The sequence below is a fragment of the Carex rostrata genome, chromosome 1 (assembly GCF_964058835.1).
Source record: "Carex rostrata chromosome 1, lpCarRost1.2, whole genome shotgun sequence".
NCBI classification, from domain to species: domain Eukaryota; kingdom Viridiplantae; phylum Streptophyta; class Magnoliopsida; order Poales; family Cyperaceae; genus Carex; species Carex rostrata.
This window is the reverse complement of record NC_135918.1, coordinates 3,493,224-3,515,075: the sequence shown is the minus strand read 5'-3', so window position 1 is coordinate 3,515,075 and position 21,852 is coordinate 3,493,224. Positions and strand designations below refer to the sequence as shown.

The window sequence follows — 21,852 nt, the reverse complement described above, 5'->3', positions numbered from 1 at the left end:
CTAAGATATTTTATCTTTTTTTTGTTATCCTTGTAGTACATATAAATTATAAAATATTTTATTTATTTTTAAAATTAACAAGCTTTTTACCTGCAGCTGCGTCAAATATTTGGAGAACGGTTACCTCTCATTTGGCAAGCGGTAATTATCATGTTTTACTATTAGCTTTGCTAATGGTAGGGCGAAATTCAAAATTTCATAAATTTGAGGGCATATTTGAAGCTTTTTTTTGTAGAGTTAATTTCTTATGTATCCTTCAAGAGTTGTTGAATTTCTTGTTTACTTCTCTACTTTTAGTTATATCTCACATATTCCTCAGCTCTTATTTTTCTTTTCTATTTACCCTTTGAATTAATAATCCACAATTAAATACTATTTAATTTATTTATTTTTCATTATACCCTTATTCTTTACCTTTGATTTAAATTTTCCATTGTTGTGCATCCTCATGACTCTTTATTTCATCTAAAATTTCGGACCGCATGGCATCCTTGTTGATTAGCATACATGTAAACACCTCCACAAGTAACAATATCTGCTTTTATAGCATTAATTTTGAAATTAAGCTTTCTCAGCTAGTGGTGACTCCCACTTGCATTAATAGAGACCTCAACCCCATTATATGAAAGCTCTGGCCGAGGGGGTGATGCAGTGGATAGCTCCTCACAAGTCTCAGCAACAACCAACCTAAAACAAAAGAGTTGCAATCAAGAAATAGTACGACAATATTACCCATGTAGATAGATATGCTCAGGATCAGGATTTTAGCCTCATATTCAAGATAATATAAGTAATAAACAATATGAAATTAATACCCATGTAGGTAAATCCGTACCTAATAGCTAATATTCGAAACCAATAGGCCTAAATTTGCGGATGGCTTTTTTTGGCTTTTCTAAAAAAAGCTTCAACTCAATAGTGAAATTTTAGATGAAATGAAGAGTCATGAAGGTGCACAACAATGAAAAATTTAAATCAAAAGGAAATAATAAGCGTATAATGAAAAATAAATAAATTAGATAGTATTTAATTGTGGGCTATTAATTTAAAGGGTAAATAGAAAAGAAAAATAAGAGTTGAGGGATATGTGATATATAACTAAGAGTAGAGGAGTAAATAAGAAATTCAACAATTCTTGAAGGGTACATGAGAAATTAATCTTTTTTTGTAGGATATGGCAAAATTTTCGGGTTTTTTCTTAAGAAGAAACAACCACCAAATTCAGGCTGATGGAACCGCATCAAAAGAACAGTTTGAATAGTTTATGAACAAATTTGTGGTCAAGTCATTAATTTCTTCTTAATGAAATCGCACTAACCGCATCAAGAGATTTAACATTTGAAAATTACTGAAATCGCACCATCGATGCGGTTCCATAAAAACTACACATCATGAAACTGTACCGTTTGTATGATTCCGTCTTTATTTTTTCGCAAAAAAATAATCTCTTTTTGTAAAGATTTGCTTTTTTTAATTTCTAAAAGAAATCCTGATTCGAGATATGACCGCAATAAATGTGGTGTATCTGGGAAAGGTACAAGCCTGTACGGCTGGAAACAGAACGGATTTGAAAAATTCACAATAAACAAAGAAAATTAATGAACTGACTTGATTTCCGCCGAATTATAATTTTATATACATAAGAGAAGAAAATGCAATGCGGGATAAATATATAAATAACAATGATACTGGGGTACCCAGAGCATTAGCAAAGTGTATAGGCTGATATGCATCACTTTCCAAACGATTGCAAGTGGATTTGCACCGCAGCGGAGTTGCATTTTTTAATTGCAAGTTGCATGCTGTGCTGTCTCAGTAATCTCTTTTTCCCAAAAGAATATACAACCATACACTGATACACACCATGCTCTCAAGGGAAGAGGGGGCTGTCCGATAGCCATCGGACCACTTTTGTGTTCGATGGGTTCTCTCACTGTCAGATCTGTTTTAGGATTCGTGTGTACGGATTTTAAAGCAGACGCGAAATTGTCGGCGTGAATCCTAAAGCAGATCCGACGGTGAAAAGAACTCATCGAACACAAAAGTGGTCCGATGGGTGTCGGACGCCCCCTTTCCCGCTCTCAAGATCCTTTTCACGGTAAAATTGTTTAAAACCAGGAAGTATCATGTGATTTCCAATTGTCTAAAATCCAGGCTCTAAAAGGCATGCGCCATGTCTAACAACCCAGCAGCACATGCCTTATTGCGAAAGCACGAATCTTGATGCAGTCTAATTGATGAGATTTGTTGTACTTGTGCTGTTGTGCATGGTCATCACTGGTAGCTGAGATAATGTTGTAGAACATGCATGCAATGAAAAACCTCAAGTCTCTACAAAACTCATATATATTTGTTAAAATTATTTTATTATAATAACACATATATAGTCATACGATACTGTATTAAAAATAATCATCTTATATAATAAAATTTAAGTGTTTATAGTATACAGCATATGCTAAAAAATAAATAGAACATAAGATATACAACATTTTCAGAGACCCTTATCCTACTTTTGGCTTTGCTAGCTTATATGTACTGGATACTTCCGGTCCGGATCCCCTGAATTCGAATCCGTTGCTCAGAATATGTGCGCTCCACTTCAGAATGAATTATCATGAAGTTGAATCGGACGGTCCAGATTTAAAATCCAAAAATTAAGTTACATCACTGGATCTGAATTCATACCTAGCTTCTCAGTTTTTAAAATTTCTGCTAATGTACCGTAGAATATATATATAAATAGAGTAGGGTTAAAATGTCCCATTGGTTTTGTGCCCCATCATACCCCCATATCGTTATCTCTATTTTCAAAATTTAAACGGTCGTCTCAAACTGCTTAATATGATCTTCATATTAAAATGTGCTTTGATACATAATTTTATATTTTTAAATTTGTTTTGTTATTTTTTAAGATAGGTACAAAATCACTGTTTTTAGAAGATTCTGGACCTTCAAAAATAGTGATTTTGTATCCCTCTAAACAATTAGTAAAAAAAATTTTTATAAAAATTGTAAAATTTGTTATCCAAGCACATTTTAACATGAAAATCATGTTAAACGGTTAGATAAATTATTTAGATTTTAAAAATAGAGATAATAATGTTGGAACATAATAGAGCAAAAAATTAATAGGACATTTTAACTCTGCTAATAGAGGAGGGTTCAAATGCCTCCATTTTTAAAAACTTTAATAACTCAAAATTTAAATCTTAAAATTCAAAATAAAACCGTTGGATATAAACTATATCATTTTATCTATGCATGTGTAAAAAATTATGGCATTTAAACTTGTTTTGGTTATTATCTTGAGCTTGTAAAAATGTATACTAATGTGGATAATTTCTAGACGTTGATTTTTCAACTTATTGATTTATATAAAAGCAAAATCAAAATGTGATAATTTTTTTATGAACACAGAGAAAATAACATAGATCACATCTAACGGTTTTATTTTGATGTTTAAGTTTTGAATTTTGAGTTATTTAAGTTTAAAAAAATAAATGCATGACGGAGGCACAGAAAAATTGAGGCATTTGAACCCTCCTCCTGCGTATACATGGATAGAATTTGATGCCCGAAATGGAACACGTGCAAGAAAATACAACTGTCGGCAGACGGCAGTCACTGCCAATATTTACCAAAAAAAATAAAAATAATAAGCACGTGAATGAAAAACGTGATGTGATGTGATATTCTATCAAATATCCAAAATATAAAGAATTCTACAATCGTGTTTTGGCTCATACACGCCAATTCGGCCAGAGAACTCGCCTGTTAATTTTTTCTCTCTTACGAGAGAGAACTCGTTGGTAGGAGTACTGACACTGTCACACTAAGGTAATATGCGATATTACAAATCGATCTGTATTATGAATATATATTACAAATTTTTAAATTCAGACAGTCCATATGAATAGTTAAACATAATTTATGTATGAACATATAATTAGAAAATCAATTTTACAATCTAATAGAATTTTGTAAATACTTTTTTTTATCGATAAAAACTCATTTAAATGGTCATTTGAAAGCAGTGAATTTACCAAATTGTGCACTTAAGCACGTCTCGCCAGTCGCCATATATTATTGTATCTAAAATTTATTTAACTAGTCAAATTATTAGCATAATTAGTTAGGGGTGAAAACAGATCGGATAAATAGTGATGAAACCATATTTATATCTGTTTTTTTTATACGGATATATATACAAATCGGATTTGATGTTTATTAAAAAATTATATAAATATTATTTAAAAATACCAAAGTTCATAATATTTATCTAATTATAATGATAAATAACATATTTTTTTTCATAATATATATTAAACTATATAGTATATATCTATTATTTAAATATAAATATTAAAAACGTAAAACTATATTAGCATGCGAATTCACATAAATAATCATATCTAATTTTTTTAATACGGATAAAATACGAATCATATATTATCCAATCCTTTTTCACCCTTTATAATTACACAACCCGAAAGTACTAAACACTTACTATTATCTTTTTATTTTTATTTTTTCAAACAGAGAACAACTCGACAGGTGATTTGTCCTGGACTTTTTGAATTTATGCAAGGGTCGAATAAGCAAATTGGCTACGGTATGAATTTGATAGTGATATTTTCGTATTTAATAATCGTTTAAATAAAAAAATTATATAAAGTGTTACATATAAATTAATTTAGTCATAATATTATATTATATAATTAAATATGTGAAAAATTAATATATATGATTTATATTTATTTATTATCTTATAAAGTAATGGATATGAAGTAGTTTTTATTCATATTTTTAGTAATGGGATAAAAAATATTTTGTTTATTCATGCCCATCTTATTCGATGCGCTAACTTTTATGGTTATAAATTGTAAAATAAAAAGTCGAACAATATATATAAAATGAGGAGAGATCCACTTACACCACTATAAAATGGCGACACATCTTGACACTATATGTTTATAGGTTATATTTGAAATTTTAAAGTCTAAATAGTCGATCCAACCGTTCAACATGACCTTCATATTAAAATGTGTTTGCATACCAAATTATTATTTTTCTTTCAATTTTTTGTAGTATTTATTAAGATGTGTACATAATTTCTAATTTCAGACAATTCTTGACCATTGAAAAACGGTGATTTTTATAATTAAAAAAATAGTAAAATAGTTCCAAAAAAAATGTAAAATTTGGTCTCCAAGCATATTTTAATATGGAGATCATGTTGAGCAGTTCAGATTGACTGTTTGAATTTTGAAATCATAAAATTAACTTATAAACATATGATGTCAAAATATGTCACCATAAAATAATGTAATTGAATCTCTCGTCGAATAAAATGCATAGGTCATATTGTAAGCAATAAGTTAGTACGGATTTACTTTTTATTAACAACATTTATGTTGCTAAATAATTAGTAACATTCCCCATGTTTGGTTGTGGCCTAAAGCTAAGGAGGCCTAAATTGGTTATTCCAACTTAGGCCGGTCAAAATTATTCATGTTTGGTTGAGGCCTAAAGTTAAACCATAGCTTAAACTATTCCTTGTTTGGTTAGAGTTGATGGAGGACTAAAGTTTTAAAGGCCTAAATTGGTTAATTATTTATAATAAGATACTAATTATATAATATTAATATATTAATAATAATTGTAATATATTATATATTATTATAAAATTTATTTAATATATTAACAATATAAATATTAATTATATATTAATAATTATTATTAATAATAAAAAATTAATTGTATAATTATAAATTAATAATAATTACTAATTATATAATTTTATTAAAATAATAATTTAATATATTAACAATATAAAATATTAATTATATAATTATATATTAATAATAATTATTAATAATAAGATACTAATTATATAATATTAATATATCAATAACAACTATAATATATTATAATATCATTATAATAATGATTTATTATATTAAGAATATTAATTATTAATAAGATACTAATTATATGATATTAATATATTAATAACAACTATAATATATTGTAATATTATTATAATTATTATTTAATATATTAATAGTATAACATATTAATTATATAATATTAATATAGGATTTGGCTAATATGCTATGGGTAGCTAAGAGGCCTCCCGTGCTACGGCTCAATATTCGACTTTTCAAAATCCTAACGGTTGATCCGAACCGTTCATCTTGTTCTCCATATTAATATGTGCTTGAAGACCAAATTTTACATTTTTTGGAAATTTTTTACTACTTTTTTAGATTTATTGAATATCGCTGTTTTTTATGGTTCAGATTTGTCTGAAAAACAGCGATTTTCAATAAATCTAAAAAAATAGTAAAAAATTTCAAAAAAATGTAAAATTTGGTCTCCAAGCACGTATTAATATGGAGAACAAGATGAACGGTTCGGATGGACCGTTAGAATTTTGAAAAGTCGAATATTGAGCCGTAGCACGGGAGGCCTCTTAGCTACCCATAGCACCGTAGCCAAGTCCATTAATATATTATTATATTATTATAATAATTATATTATTATAATAATTATTTAATATATTAACAATATAGGGTATTAATTATATATTAATAATTATTATTAATAATAACATACTAATTATATAATATTAATATATTATAATATTATTATAATAATTATTTAATATATTAACAATATAACATAATAATTATATAATTATTTATTAATAATAATTATTAATAAAAGGATATTAATTATATAATATTATTATAATAATTATTTAATATATTAATAATATAATATTAATTATATAATTATATACTAATAATAATTATTAACAATAATATACTAATTATATACAAATAAAATATTATTATAATCATTCAAGTTAGGCCACGAGGTGGAATAAAAATTAAACCACCATGTGAGGTGGCTTAATTTAGGCCGGCCTAAATATCGGCTTATGCCATCTTAGGCCGGCTCTTTTAAGGCACGTTTGGTGGAATAACGAGGCCTAAACTCCTTATTCCACCATTTAGGCCACAACCAAACATGGGCATTGTGTTTATAGTTTGTACTATATAATTGATACTGAACGGCCGCTTGCATTTTTGTTCTATATTAAAATTTAGATATCAAGATAAAATGCTTTGTTATTCTAGATAACTTATTTTTGATGACCATATACCCGATAAACTTTAGACGTCGAATAAAGTGTATTTATCAATGTTCTAAATAGCGCGCTATAGCGGTTTTCTCCCATAAAAGCTATGGCGCTATGTCCAAATAGCGCCGCTATTTGGGTATAGCGCAATTTTTTTAACCCGGCCGCTATGACGCGATAAACGCTATTTAAATCATTGCCATTTATGTTGTATTTGTTTCTAAATCTTAAAATCAAACACCGAAAAGTAAAATAAGATTGTACACACAAAAGAAAAGTTAAGAAGAAGGAATGGGTTCAGTTAATTCTCATTTTTTTATATTTATGTATGTTTTTCTATATAATGTAGAGTAAAATGTCATGGTACTGTATAATTAATTTTCATTCTCCACAATAAATATATATATAATTAGTCTTCATATGTGTTTGATCTCTGTAGTTCAAAAGTCTAACTCTAACTCTGTACATACATATCATCTTTTAAAAGCATATATTCAACATCAAACAATAAGCTTATGTTCATTTTGAAATCCCCAAGTCAAATAAATAATAAAAAGAACATAGAAGTACTTTTTTTCGAACAACAGTCGAGATATATCGGTGTACTTCTTTGTTAAGAAAGAAAATCATGTAATAGATGACCGATAATTTCCATTGAAAAAGTGTATGAAAAGATTATCGACAAGGTAATAAATTCGATTGAATATTATACTAGTTTTCCTTGTAAATATGAGACAAATAGTTTAAAATAAATTTCAGTAAATCTAAAATTTAAAACTGAGAAAATATATGCATCGAAAAGCAGTAGGGTTATATTTAATATGATTTTACAAAAATTATACATTTATAATATCATGCGTGTAAAAAGTTTGAATTTAAATTAGATCGGTTGTAAGCTTATTATGTCTAGACTACACGATACAATTATTACTTACGATTAAAATTTGGTGATTTTAAGATTAGAGAAAATATGATAAAACTTGAGAAATTAGGAAGAACCCAAAAAATTTCACAAATAAAAAAAAATATTACGGCCGGTGATCTCATCACGTGGATTAGGCGATATATATTTTGTAATATTTTTTGTTGCAATTGGATTGCACAACTTGTTTTTTTTTCCATTATATATTAATTAAGATATTGTTGTATGTTATTATTATATTCCGCTATCTTGCTTTTAAGCGGAATATAACAATAACATACAACAATATTTTAATATTGCTTAAAAAGAATCTTTTAAGCAAGATAAATCTCAACCTTAGATTTTTTTTTTAATAAATGTAAACGACTGAGATCATGCTTGAGCCAAGATGACTATTTTCGCCTACTTACCACACAAATTTAAATAAAAAAACTGTTTATAAAGATGTTCAGATACATTATTATAGGTTTGAAGATGCAACTATATATATGTAATATTATTAGTGGGTTATATTTTTAAGCATGAGAAAAGAAAATCAAAAATTGTATATATTATCTTCAATGACAAATATTAATTTAAGTTTTAAAACCGCGGCTGACCCGATTTTTTTATTTATATCCAAAAAAAATATAAATTTTAAAAACTAACCAAATCTCTCGTTAATTTTGAAAACTACCCAAACCGGAAAAAAAATTTCCGGTTTCAACACCAATTTCCGGGAAAAAAATTTCCGGTAAATGGATATTGAAACCGGAATAATTTTTTCCGGTTTTATGATTTTTTTTTTCGGATTCTTTTTTTTTTCATTTTTCATTTTTTATAATTTATTTATTTTTTGTATTGAAGTATTACAAATATTTAATTTTTTTTAAAAATAGATGGAATACTATATAATTTGATTTATTCGAAAGACTACTAAAAAAAATCCGGATCAACATTTTTCATGCCGGATTTGAAAATACTGATCGTTGAATGCCTACCGTTGAACGAAAACTTAAACTAAATTTTTGAGGCATTAAACGACGTTTTTTTGAAATTCTGATACCTCATTTTTTCATACCTCATATGAAAAAAATATCGTGTAGTGAAAAAATGAGGCATTGGAACCCTCGTTTAGTGCCTCAAAAATTTAGTTTAAGTTTTCGTTAAATGGTAGGCATTCAACGATCGATATTTTCAAAGTTTTGAAAGTCCAAATAGTCGATCCAAACCGTTCAACATGATGGATATTTTAAAATGTGCTTGCAGATCAAATTTTACATTTTTCTAAATATAGCGATTTTGTTAAATACTTAATAAATAGGAAAAAAATTCAAAAAAATATAAAATTTGATATGCAAGTACATTTTAACATATATATTATATTATATATACATATATTATATTATATTACATATACATATATTATATTATATTAATTTTTCTTACGGCCGTAAAAAATCCGGCATAAAAAATGTTAATCTGAATTATTTGTAGCAGTTTTTCGAATAAATCAAATTATATAGTATTCCATCTATTTTTAAAAAAATATATTAAATATTTGTAATACTTCAATACAAAAAATAAATAAATTATAAAAACTAGAAAATGAAAAAAAAAAGAATCCAAAAAAAAAATTTATAAAAAAAAAAAAATCCTAAAACCGGAAAAAATTATTCCGGTTTTAATATCCATTTACCGGAAATTGGTGTTGAAACCGAAATTTTTTTTTCCGGTTTAGATAGTTTTCGAAATTAACGAGAGGTTTGATTAGTTTTTTAAATTTATATTTTTTTTTGATATAAATAAAAAAATCGGCCTCATGACACACGGAGGATAATATATAATTTAATATGTCACAATTGTTTATTTATATTTAATATTATTATTCCCGCAATAGCTGCGCTTAGAATCAACCTTGATATGATTGCGTGCACAACTTGCTCTTGATATATTGAACAGCTGTTAAATAAAGCTAAAATTCCCCTGGAATATATTTCAATATATATGAGATATGTGTTGTTGCAGAAGTTCTTTTTGTGCAGAATTATTATAACATAACCTCACAAAAAATGAAATTATCTTGAAGTATCATTTTTTTTTTTCAACGTGGCAGATCAAACCGTGCTACAAGTTTAAGGCACCAATTGAAGTATCGATTTTTTGTTTAAACAGAGATAAATCAATTATTTTTTTATAATCATAAAAATATTTCAGCTAAGTTTTCAACTTACGATTTTATTTTTCTACACGGGAACATTATCGGAAATATTAAATATTATTTTTGTGTCTTCAGGGACATTTTCTCAAGTGTCAGTTCCTTTTTTTCTTCTTCTTATTATTTTTTTAGAATAATAGGTAAGCGGCGCTTTAACATTCGGGTCACTGAGTGAAGTAGTTCGCTCAAGCTTTATTAAGGAAAAAAGATCATCAGTTTATTTATATAGTTAACTAGTCAAGACTCGAATTAAAAAAATTGAGATAGAGAAAATTGGATAAATAAGTGTTATATAATTTTATTTTATGAAAAATATTAAGTGTTATGTAAGTGTTATATAATTTTATTTTAATGAGAGGTATTAATAATAATATTTTATGTACAAATTAAAGACTTTAAATAATAAAAATGAAAATTATCAATTTATACAAGGCTTAGCCCACTGTCGTCACTGATCCCCAATTTGTGTCCTATTAAATGGCGAGCTTAATTTATTAAAAAAAAAGTATAGATATTTAATGGACCGTACGGAGGTTAACTATTTAATTTACTGTTGAAAGTGTCAAACACAAAACAAACCTTTTCTTTTCCCCTCATTGAAATGGTCAATCTTAATTTCCACAATTCTCTTGTATCGGTTGATCGCCAAGCAAATTAAGGTATAATTTATGTATAGATAGATAATTGATAAGATCACACACACTTTCTTATATGCTTCTAGCAAGTGTGTTATCATGTTTCTTAGCAAACAATACTCTTTAGGACTAGTTCGTTTGTCACGGGATTACGTGGGATGGGATTTGATAGGGATGGGGACTCACTTTTGAAAAAGTGGGAACCCACAGACATGGGTATACGTACAGAATGTGAGTGTTCGGTTGTACCGCGGGATTAATTGTGGGAAGCCTTATTTTCTTTCTAAAATAATTGATATTATGCAATTATTTTTATTTATAAAATTATTAGTAATTTAATTACATAAAATAGATTAAAAAATAACATAACTTTACTTATTAATTATTATTTTATAAAATATAAATACTTTCATAATTAAATGAAAAAAGAAAATGAGTACAAATAAATTAAGAAAATATTTATAAACAAATAAAATTAAGATATTAATAATTATTAAATAATATATATTTTATTTTTTGACATGCTATGGTTCTAAGGACAAGCCAAGAAGCATTAAAGTTTTAAACTATCAGTTATCCAAATTGATATTAATTATTATAATAAAATAGCTTAATCACTCAAGAAGCAGCTAATTTATTAGTTTTTGCATCAAGTGTGTCAATTGGAAAATAAAATCAGAATTTTGACTCAATTTACTTTTTTCCACCCCAACAGCTATTTGAAGAAGAAAAATGAATTCATCAGAACCGGTCGAGAATTTAGTTGGAGAAATCCTAAGGTGTCGAATACTTGTGGGAACATATAGGGACGTGTTGCCATTTCCTATGTAAACCCATGCTAATGAACAGGGCTTAATGTTCAAGTAGCTTGAAGACTAAACAATTTTGGTTCATCAACTGTAGAGAGGTCCGGTCTACAGTCAAGCCAGGAGGTATTTAGTCAAATTCATATCATCTCAGGAATTAAAAATCCGCAAGAATATTAAAGAAGCTTCCAAGTTTTATCTTAGACGGAATTAGTTCGGATTTTGATCCGACGGTCCGAATCTAAACAAAAATATTATGTTACCTCAGAGAACATGGACTTGTGTTTAGTCATCCTATAATTTCTAAAATTTTAGTTATGTATATTAATTTTTATTTTATTTTTTAAATAGTTCAATTTTCTCGTAAAATATTAAATGCACATTTATGTATATTAAAATTATATATTGTAGTTGTAGAGAATATGTTTAAATCTCAACGACTGCCGCATGCCCTGGATACAATAAACAGAAATCAACTTTCGGAAATGAAGCCGGGAATAACTTTTGCAACTAACTTGGTTTGGGATTGAGCTTATCTACTAACTGCCCAATTTAATTAATCTTAATCTCTCATTGGTGCTTTGTGATTAAGCATAGTTAAGTGCAATCTGTTTAGATGCTTAAAGTTCACGAAATTAAAGTTTCTTAACTAATCATGAGCTAGTATTGTTTATGCTAGCGACGTCACACTAATTTTCAAACATACATGATACAAGGATTTTTTTTTTTTTTTGGAAAACACAGTGTAAATAGGACTTTAAACGAGCCGAGTTAGGAAAAATTTGAACTCAGCTCGTGTTAGAACGAGCTGAGTTGATCACGAACCGAGCCGGCTTAGCTCATTAATAGCTTGTTTGTGTTATGAGCCGCATACAGACGAAATATTTTCATTAATTTGGTGAGCCGCACATAAACCATGAATTAGAATATAATTTCATCTTTTTGATAGCAACGAACTTCATCATCTCATTGTAGACACAAAAAAAATAGTGAAATTGTCATAAAACAACTTCATTTCTCCAGCCAGCACAAGCCAAAATTGAGAATTTTCTCCTAACCAATCTTGAACGAGCCACAAAATGTGAATATTTTTACCTGCCCAAGAGTACAATAAGTGAATAAATAAAAATATTGGCCCATAATTAAATGAATATATAAAATATCAATCAATGAAAAATAAATGAGTAAATAAATAATTGGCCCATAATTTTACCTTCAAAAGGCCCAAGAAAGGGATTTAACTAGAATTACAAATTTTAGAAGTTTCATGTAGGTCCAAGTCAGAATAATATTCTTCTAACAAAGCCCTTGTCCTTTATAAAATATCAAATTATCAATCATGAAGATTCCTTCATTCCATCAAAATCATAATGGGCCCAATCAAAAGAGTTTGGCGTATGTAACAATCATTAGTTAGTTCTTTCCTAACTAACAAGATGAACTTGCCATATTTAGTTAATATTTCCTTCTCTTTCAAACAAAAAAAAAGCTTTAACTTTGTCCTGTTTATTAGATTCCGGTAGTTATTGTGACTTCAGAGACAATCATGCAAAGAATTAGGCATGCAATTATAGGGAGATTTTTTATTGGTAGTAATTAAAAAAAAAAGAAGAGAGTGAAACAGAAAGAGTACAGTTATTTTTTTATGGGTAGTAAGATCGGTACTGTTCATACCGATCCTAACTTTTTTTTTTATCTGTCTTACATTACCGATCCAAACTTTGCAAAAAAAAAAAAAAAGTTAGGATCGGTATGAACAGTACCGATCCTAACTTTGTAAAAAAAAAAAAAAGTTAGGATCAGTATGAACAGTACCGATCTTACTACCCATAAAAAAATAACTGTACTCTTTCTGTATCCATCTCTTATTTTCTATTAATTACTACCAATAAAAAATTTCCCAATTATAGCGTGGTTTAATATACATGAGTGGTAGATTTTTTTTTAATATGACGCATTAGATTATTTAAAATTAATATTGACTAAATGTTGATTAAAGTCGTCTTAATATTGTGTGATGTTTCACATATTTTGGCATATAGTGATATAGATATTGAATGTCACAACGATTACTTTATATTTGTTGGTGAAATAATTTGGTCGTTTTATTTTATAGTTAAGAACATCATGTGTATTTCTTCACAGACCTCAAATTTGCATAAAATAAGATCTATTCTTATAAAAACGTTGCATAACACAATATATCTTCGCCCGTTTATTTTTTTCTGGAATCCAATTTTTTTTTCTCTTTCAAAATTTTGTGGCGGATTTGAGACATAATTTTCCTTATTTTGCAAGCAAACATGAAATAATTTTTGGCCATTAAGAGAACTTGAACAATACTTTTTAAGATATAAAATGGATGTACATAAAAATTGGATATAACTTTAGAACTACATTTTTTTAAATTAGCACCAATTAAGGTTTATAATACACTAATCTAGATTGAGTTACGATTTATTTGTATATATAAATTACAAAAAATATTAAACAAATAATCAAGTTACAGTTGTTGAGATGGGTTCCACTTATGGCCCATTCAGGCGAATTCATATTACATAAGGTACCTCAAACAGTGAGTTTAAATCCAATCTGTTTGTTATGTATTGGCATAATTTTTTTTTTTTTTTTTGGAAAAAAAGCTACGCAAATGCAAAAGCTGCAAAGTCATGAGAGAGATTCACATAATTCTTAAAGGGACGTTTGTGCATTACATACTTGGTTTAAATTGTTTCAAATTTTAATCCGACAATCTGAATCTAAACTCACTATGTGATGTAATGCAGAGGAAAATCAAAGTATATTTATAGATGAGTTCATAGAGGAGGATAGTTTGTGCTCCGTAATTGCGTATTTCCTTAATTTGTTCTTAAATAAAGTTTGGGAATTGTTATTGACTTGTCATGATATAAAACAATCTTGGATTAAAGAGAAGTCCTTTTCTGGGATATATGATGCCGACATTGGGCGTCAATTTGCTTCTGCTGTGGAGGAAATTACGCATGTTGATAAGTTTAGTTGAATTAATTAATTAATTTACAAATCATTTATTAATTAATAACGATGGCTTTCTCCATCAACGCATAAATAATAGGAGCCTGCTAATTGTACCCCAAACAAAATTTCTGAGCGTGTCCCCCAAGTAGTTTAACAGAAAAAACTTTCAATGTTATCTAACTTTCATTTTCAGCGCTAATATCAAAATATTTAAAGCTGTGTTTATAACATTTTACAATGCTACTCGCAAACATTTAAACCTCTGTCTGCAAGCATTAAAATTCTAAATCTGTATAGTTTTAACTCCTAACTACTTTTATTTTCAAGCTAAAAATGGAAATATTCCTTTTACCCATTTTTTTTTCTCTGATCATTTTCATCCATTTTCTCGACGATCCATGATGAATTTTGCGAATCTAAAAATATGAACGTTTTTTATCTGATTTTCTCTTTCAAATGAGATCCATGGAGAATAATTTTCGAGTTATATTTGTGTTGTATTTTTTTTACCACTTTAAATCTTTGTGACTTTCAGTTTTTTTTTTAATTTTGCTTCAAAATAATTTAAACCTCTGTTCACAAGTATATAAACCTCATTAATACCACTTTAAATCTCTAGAATAAAATATATAAACCTCATGTACAAATAATTAAAACCTCAACAATAACATTTCAAAGCATATAAACCTCAACAATAACACTGCATTTACAAAGCATATAAACCTTATGTACAAAGAATTAAAACCTCAACAATAACATTTCAAAGCATATAAACCTCAACAATAACACTGCATTTACAAAGCATATAAACCTCATGTACAAAGAATTAAAACCTCAACAATAACATTTCAAAGCATATAAACCTCAACAATAACACTGCATTTACAAAGCATATAAATCTCATGTACAAAGCCTTAAAAATTTTAATAGTTGTAGACTGATATTTAAAAACTTAAAAATTTTAAGTGCTCATGAGTTTTACTTTAAAAAAACAAATGACTTTAAAATTACTCAAAAGTATATATCTTCATGGATCTTATTTGAAAGATAAAATCGAATAGAAAACGTTCGTATTTTTAGATTCGTAAAATTCATCACGGATCATCGGGAAAATAAATTATAATGATCAGAGAAAAAATAAAAAAGAGTGGATGAAATGAATCTTTTCGTTTTTGGCTTGAAGACAAAAGTAGTTAGGAGTTAAAACTATGCAAATTTAGAATTTTAATGCTTTCAGACAGAGGTTTACATGCTTAGGAGTAGCATTGTAAAATGTTATAAACATAGTTTTAAATGTTTTGATATTAGCGCTGGAAATGGAAGTTAGACAACATTGAAATTTTTTTCTGTTAAACTACTTGGAGGACGCGCTCGGGTATGATGGCTCGGAGTACCAGAACATTTCTCTAAATAATATAGCTCTTGGTCTTCTCATCACCATTTTCTCAATCTTAACAATTGAGGTAATTTGAACTTCAATTCTTAAGATTGAGAGAATGATAATTTTATTCTTCTTGAAAGCAAAATGGTGGATTAGATTTCTAGATAATTATATTCATGGTACATGAAAATCAATCCTTTTAAGTAAGTATGGATGTAGAACCAACCCTCCAGTGTGCTTTCCATTCTGGAGATCAATTTTAAAATACCATGTAATTATTAACTTAGGTTTAAATAAAGAAATAGGTAATGGTAACTTATACTCTATTTGTCTGTATTAAGTGAACTATATAAAGTTTGTATGATGAGGTATGTGAAAATTATCACAATCCATGTTTGTACGAGGAGGTATTTCAATTTCCAATTTTAATATTTTAATGAAAAAGATATAATGTGATAATGCGTGTGATTAAAACATTATGTTATCCCAATTCTCCCTAGAACTATGTGTAAATTATTATTCTAGTGTTTTCGAGAGAGCTGGTCTAATTAAGATTGAATCATTATGCTTACTGCACGAAAGTATTCATTAATCACATCGGATCAGAAGTAGAACAACATGAAGTAAATAGGTTATAAATAGTTTTGAATAAAATGTTATAAATATTATAAAAATAGATCGCCATACTAATTATGAAATTTATATAACTAATTTTTAATGTATATTTAATATTATAATTTGAAAGTCTGACTAGATTACGTTTCATCAAATTATTTGAGAGAATAATTTATTGTCTCGAGTGTTTAAAGTCAACATGGCATAAAATGACAAATGCTTTCGAAAATCATTTACTGCAAATTTTGCACAAGCTTCGTGTAAGGATAGATACCTAACAATTCACAATAAAGAGATATTTCCAAACGAGTACAAAAGACAAATATAAAATCCCAAATAATTTACACTTGCGCGCGCAAGGATAGATGCCTAACAACTGCCTCGTTTAGAATATTAAAAAGTTAGCTTCTTTTGTGTCACGCCAACAAATTCTATGGGGCTATTACATTGACAAGTCGATTGATATTAAAATGGTTTCATTACAGAATTAAAAATAGTTACTATAAAACAGAATCCTAAAATGTAGAAATTGGCAAATTGCCTTTTTAAATGACTAAGCTTGAATAGACATGATGGGACTGCTATTTGGACAAGAATATCTATGAAGGGAGCCTGGAGAGCATATCATCTGCCCCTCTATTCCTGCAACTGGGATCGGTCACTCTTAAAGAGGGCCGGTCACTGTTTATTTTTGAATTTGGGATCCACTAACAGTGACTCTGAGGGCAGAGAATTCGATCTCGGGAGCCTGATAGGAGTCCGGATCTTTTGCATTACTTCACCGTTTGAGTTTGAATTTGTACTGTCTAATTAGAATGCAGACCAATTCGGTTTAAAACAGTAATATATGGGTCCTTTTAAATTCATGTTAGTGTAATCAAACTGTACTCAACGTTTAAGAAATCTTAGGTGATATAAATTCACTTGATGGTAAGGTCAACATAAGATGCATTGCATAAAAATCAACAAAAATTACTAAGCTTTTCAAGCTTTGTTAATAAGAAATTAAGAACTAATGACTTGTGTCAATGGCGATTCATTCGAGACGATTTATGGCTTCCCATCCTGTGAAATAGCCTCCATACATGTTTTCCCGAGTATTTTATCTTCATTTTGTTTCCCCTTTCTCGCTTTCTCTAATGTTAACCATCAATATTTTGGGTTTAAGTACTTGATAATTAATATGGAGTTTGGCTAGTATAATATTAGTGTTATTTTAGCCTATATAACACTAACTCTAAAACCTATCGAATCGACTTCAAACGATGAATCTAAACCGTTCAAACCGATCTACTTCATTAGTTGTGTGTTTACATGTAGAATTTATAACTTTTCGAACTTATTTAGTATCAAGTCAAGCGGTCAAATGTGTGAGTTTTTAAGTTAATTTTAATACATTCATTTTCAACAATTTTACTGCTTGATTTGATACTAAAATAACTTGAAAATATATAAAAAAAAAAAAAAATTGCGTGTAAACGCATCACTCATAAAGTAAATCAGTTTGAACGGTTTGAATTAGTCGTTTGAAGTCTATTTAATCGATTTTGAAGTTAGTGTCATATGACACAGATGTTATACTAGCCGGACTCATTAATATGCATAACTTTCCCCATGTACATATGTACAAGTCAGATTGAATTCAAAAATGTCGAACTTTTTTTTTCAAAGTACAAAATATAGATTCAATCTAAACTCATGTATAGGTTTTTGTTTTCAGGTTGCATTTTGTACTTGGGACAAATTTTAATCATTTTTTAGTTGTCTAATTACATGAGTTAAGTGAAAGCTACTAAAATCATGCACTTAAAAACTAGATGCAATTAAGTTTTTTTAAACTTTTGAAAACCAGAATAATCGTATTATTTATTTGAAAATTCGAGATAACAAAAAAAAATGTTCCTTATTCTTCTTACCTTATTTTTCTTCTTTTAATAATTCCTTTTAGGCCCAGTGTAGAAATTGCTAGACGATGTCTTGCCAAATGGATAGTCCTCACTCCTCATTGTACCAAACAACTTTCTCACCTCCTCTTTTATTAGATAATAACCCAAAATAAATCTAAGATCAAAATCTTGACAAATCTCGGCCCACAAATGATAATTTACTTTTAGCATTATAGGCCGCATATATATTATGAAAAACATTTATGACCCAATTGGCACTTTATCTCTTCTTATCCAAAGAAGATATTACTCTGCTAGCGTACAAAAGATAAAATAAAAATCCAAGAAGAAATTGGTGGTCGAAGTGAAGAATCACCTCATCCACACACCACCAGCCCAGCCTTACACCTTACATTTGATTGGACATATATCTCCTTTGTGAAAATCAAAAGGGTTACAAATAGACTGGCGACCCTAAATTTATCCTCTCCATTTCCAATGAAATGGAGAGAAATGGAGATGGAAATTATATTAACACATTATTATTAGACGAGCAAACCATTTAGCGTAACTGGAATGTTTTTGTTTTCTCTTGATCATTTGAGCATAGTTACCCATCGAGAAATAAATTATTGTTTGATAAATAAAAGTACGAAAATAATGTAACATGAATAATATATATGAATGGTATAATTTAAAGTAGTCCGACCTATCAATATATGAGTTTTAAATTTAATGAAACTTTATCATCACTGTTTGCAATTCAAACTGACACGAATTTGATCTTGAGTTGATTAAAACCGGTGCCAATTTTAACTCATACATATTCAACCTCAAATTAAATAATCACATATCCGTTATGAACTTATGACATTCTAAGTATCTTACTTCCATTGAATTAGTATGACGCGAACTAATTTACAAAAAATTACATGCCATTATTTTAAAACAAATTTTTGTAAATAAATATGTATTAACAAGTTGGATCTTTAATCCAACTTCTGGTCTAACTAAAAACTAAAATAATCGAAACCTAAATAATCTAAACTCAAATAACTCACTATGCAATAATTAAATTTTGAAATAATATATATAGAAGTATAGAACTCGAGATCTAAAATCCAAACCAACTATAGTCTAAATCAAACAGAAAGGAATTTCAACACATCTAATTCTACTAAAAATGAACATTCAGGTTTGATTAAAAAATATTATTTAATTATTTCCTTCCGTTTAATATTTCTAAAGTAAATTTACCACCAATGGAGAACCGGGCATCTCCTTTTTAGACCAATGGAGAGGAAGTTTGCTATACGAAATCTCACCTAAGCCACTAGCCCTTCCTGTCTATCCATCCCTCATTTCAATAACAAATCAAATCTACCCTCACCAAAAGGAAGCAAACCAGAGAGGGTATTGCAATTTGCAAATGGCTCTAGAGACTTGCTTTCAAGTGAGCACCATTGCATCAACTAAAAACAGGTCAAGAGTTCTATGTGCCCATTTGTATAACAAGGACAAAGTGAACTTGCTATCGACTTATGGATCGAAGAAAATCTCGCTTCCATCGCTCTCTCTGCCGAGCCGAGGCAGACGGTTTTCTCAGTTCGTATGTCAGGCCAACAATGCTGTTGATCAAGGTATATTCCTGGTACCATCGTTTCACTAATGCACGGTACATATATATCCTTCATCTGTTATTGAAATTTACACTTGTATCACAACCAAAAAAAATCCAATTTCGAGCAAACTATAATTTTCAACAACCGCTTTGGATATATCGAAGGTTCTCCACAAACTTCCAATCCTATTTAAGTCTCTAACCGTTGTTGAACAATATTCAAATACAGCCTCTAGTCTTCACACCTCTAAAATAACCAGAGAGATGAGGTAATCAAGCAACCAACTATTTGATAGTGCAAAATGTAAATATTACAGCAGAATACTAGAGTATTTTATATCAGTTAAAGCTATAATTCATGACTAAAGTAGTACTTTACACGAACAATTGGCAGAGGCAATAGGGAGGATAACCAATACTCTATTAGGAATATTTATATAAAATAGGTTAGGAAAAAATATTAAAAAGGCAAGATGAAATGACCAGTTCGCTTACGCTAGGTGCATTAATATTACATGGTAAGGAGATAGCAGAGAAATGTCGGGCAAAGATATTGACAGAATAATGTTTGCTTCATGCCGTACCGGACAATAGAGTCAAAACAGCAGTGTATATGATTCGTGCACTGCATGGAGCAAAAACTGCTATGTTAATATCTTTACCCGAAATGTCTGACTGAGATGGTTCATATTGAAGAAAAATGAAAATTACCTTTTGAATGATCAGATGCAAACCATACACCATGCAATGATATTTTTCTATATTTTAATCTTTGTCAAATTAGCAGAAGTATTAGTATTAATTCCCTTCTTACACTGCATGCTCTAAAATTTACAGTGTTGGCGGTAAATGATGGCAACTGGAACAACCTTGTGATTGGTTGTGAGGCACCGGTGCTGGTCGAGTTCTGGGCCCCATGGTGCGGTCCTTGCCGGATGATTGCACCAATAATCGACGAACTAGCAAAAGATTATGCTGGTAAAATTGTCTGTTGCAAGGTCAACACCGATGACTGCCCCAACATTGCATCGAATTACGGAATCCGAAGCATTCCGACAGTCCTGATGTTCAAAAATGGCGAGAAGAAGGAGAGCATAATCGGTGCAGTGCCAAAGACCACTTTGAGTGGAATCATAGATAAATATTTGGAAGGCTGATTGTTAGCACGGTTGCAGATCTATGTATATTATTGAGATTGCATGATTAGCGTTGTCGATTTTATTGAAAAAAAAATGCATATATTTGTGTACACTCCAACCTTCAGCTGAGAATACTATTATTTGATAAGTTATATTTAAAATGCAATCTAACTTATTTATTTACTATACGAGGAGAGTTCCACTGTATCAAGTTACTGAAAATCAGTGCCCAAAAAATTTGCTGCTAAACTCTTTTCTTGGTTGAATTTCATGTAGACCTATATAAACCTTCAATATTACATACGTTTCCTTCCAAAATAAAAGGTGTCATGGTTATTCTTTTAAAATTAGATGAAGTCTCAATCTTGACGTCCCTCGTTAACTATTCAGTCAAAATTAATACTTCAATAATGAAATTAATCTTCTACTCTAAAAAGAAGAGGATTAATTCTTCAAATATTTTAATTAGAGTGAGTATATGGTACTATGCATATTACGATTTG

The 21,852-nt window shown here is 28.8% G+C and overlaps 1 protein-coding gene across 1 annotated transcript; it reads left to right on the top strand.

The window, feature by feature from the left end:
• The first annotated feature begins 19,909 nt into the window (after positions 1-19,909).
• On the top strand, positions 19,910-21,535 carry LOC144552511 (uncharacterized). The gene is made up of 2 exons (XM_078300480.1): positions 19,910-20,229; positions 21,048-21,535. Exons 1-2 carry the CDS (start codon positions 20,019-20,021, stop codon positions 21,365-21,367), a joined length of 531 nt encoding a protein of 176 aa, XP_078156606.1. The 5' UTR covers positions 19,910-20,018; the 3' UTR covers positions 21,368-21,535.
• The last annotated feature ends 317 nt before the right edge of the window (positions 21,536-21,852 follow it).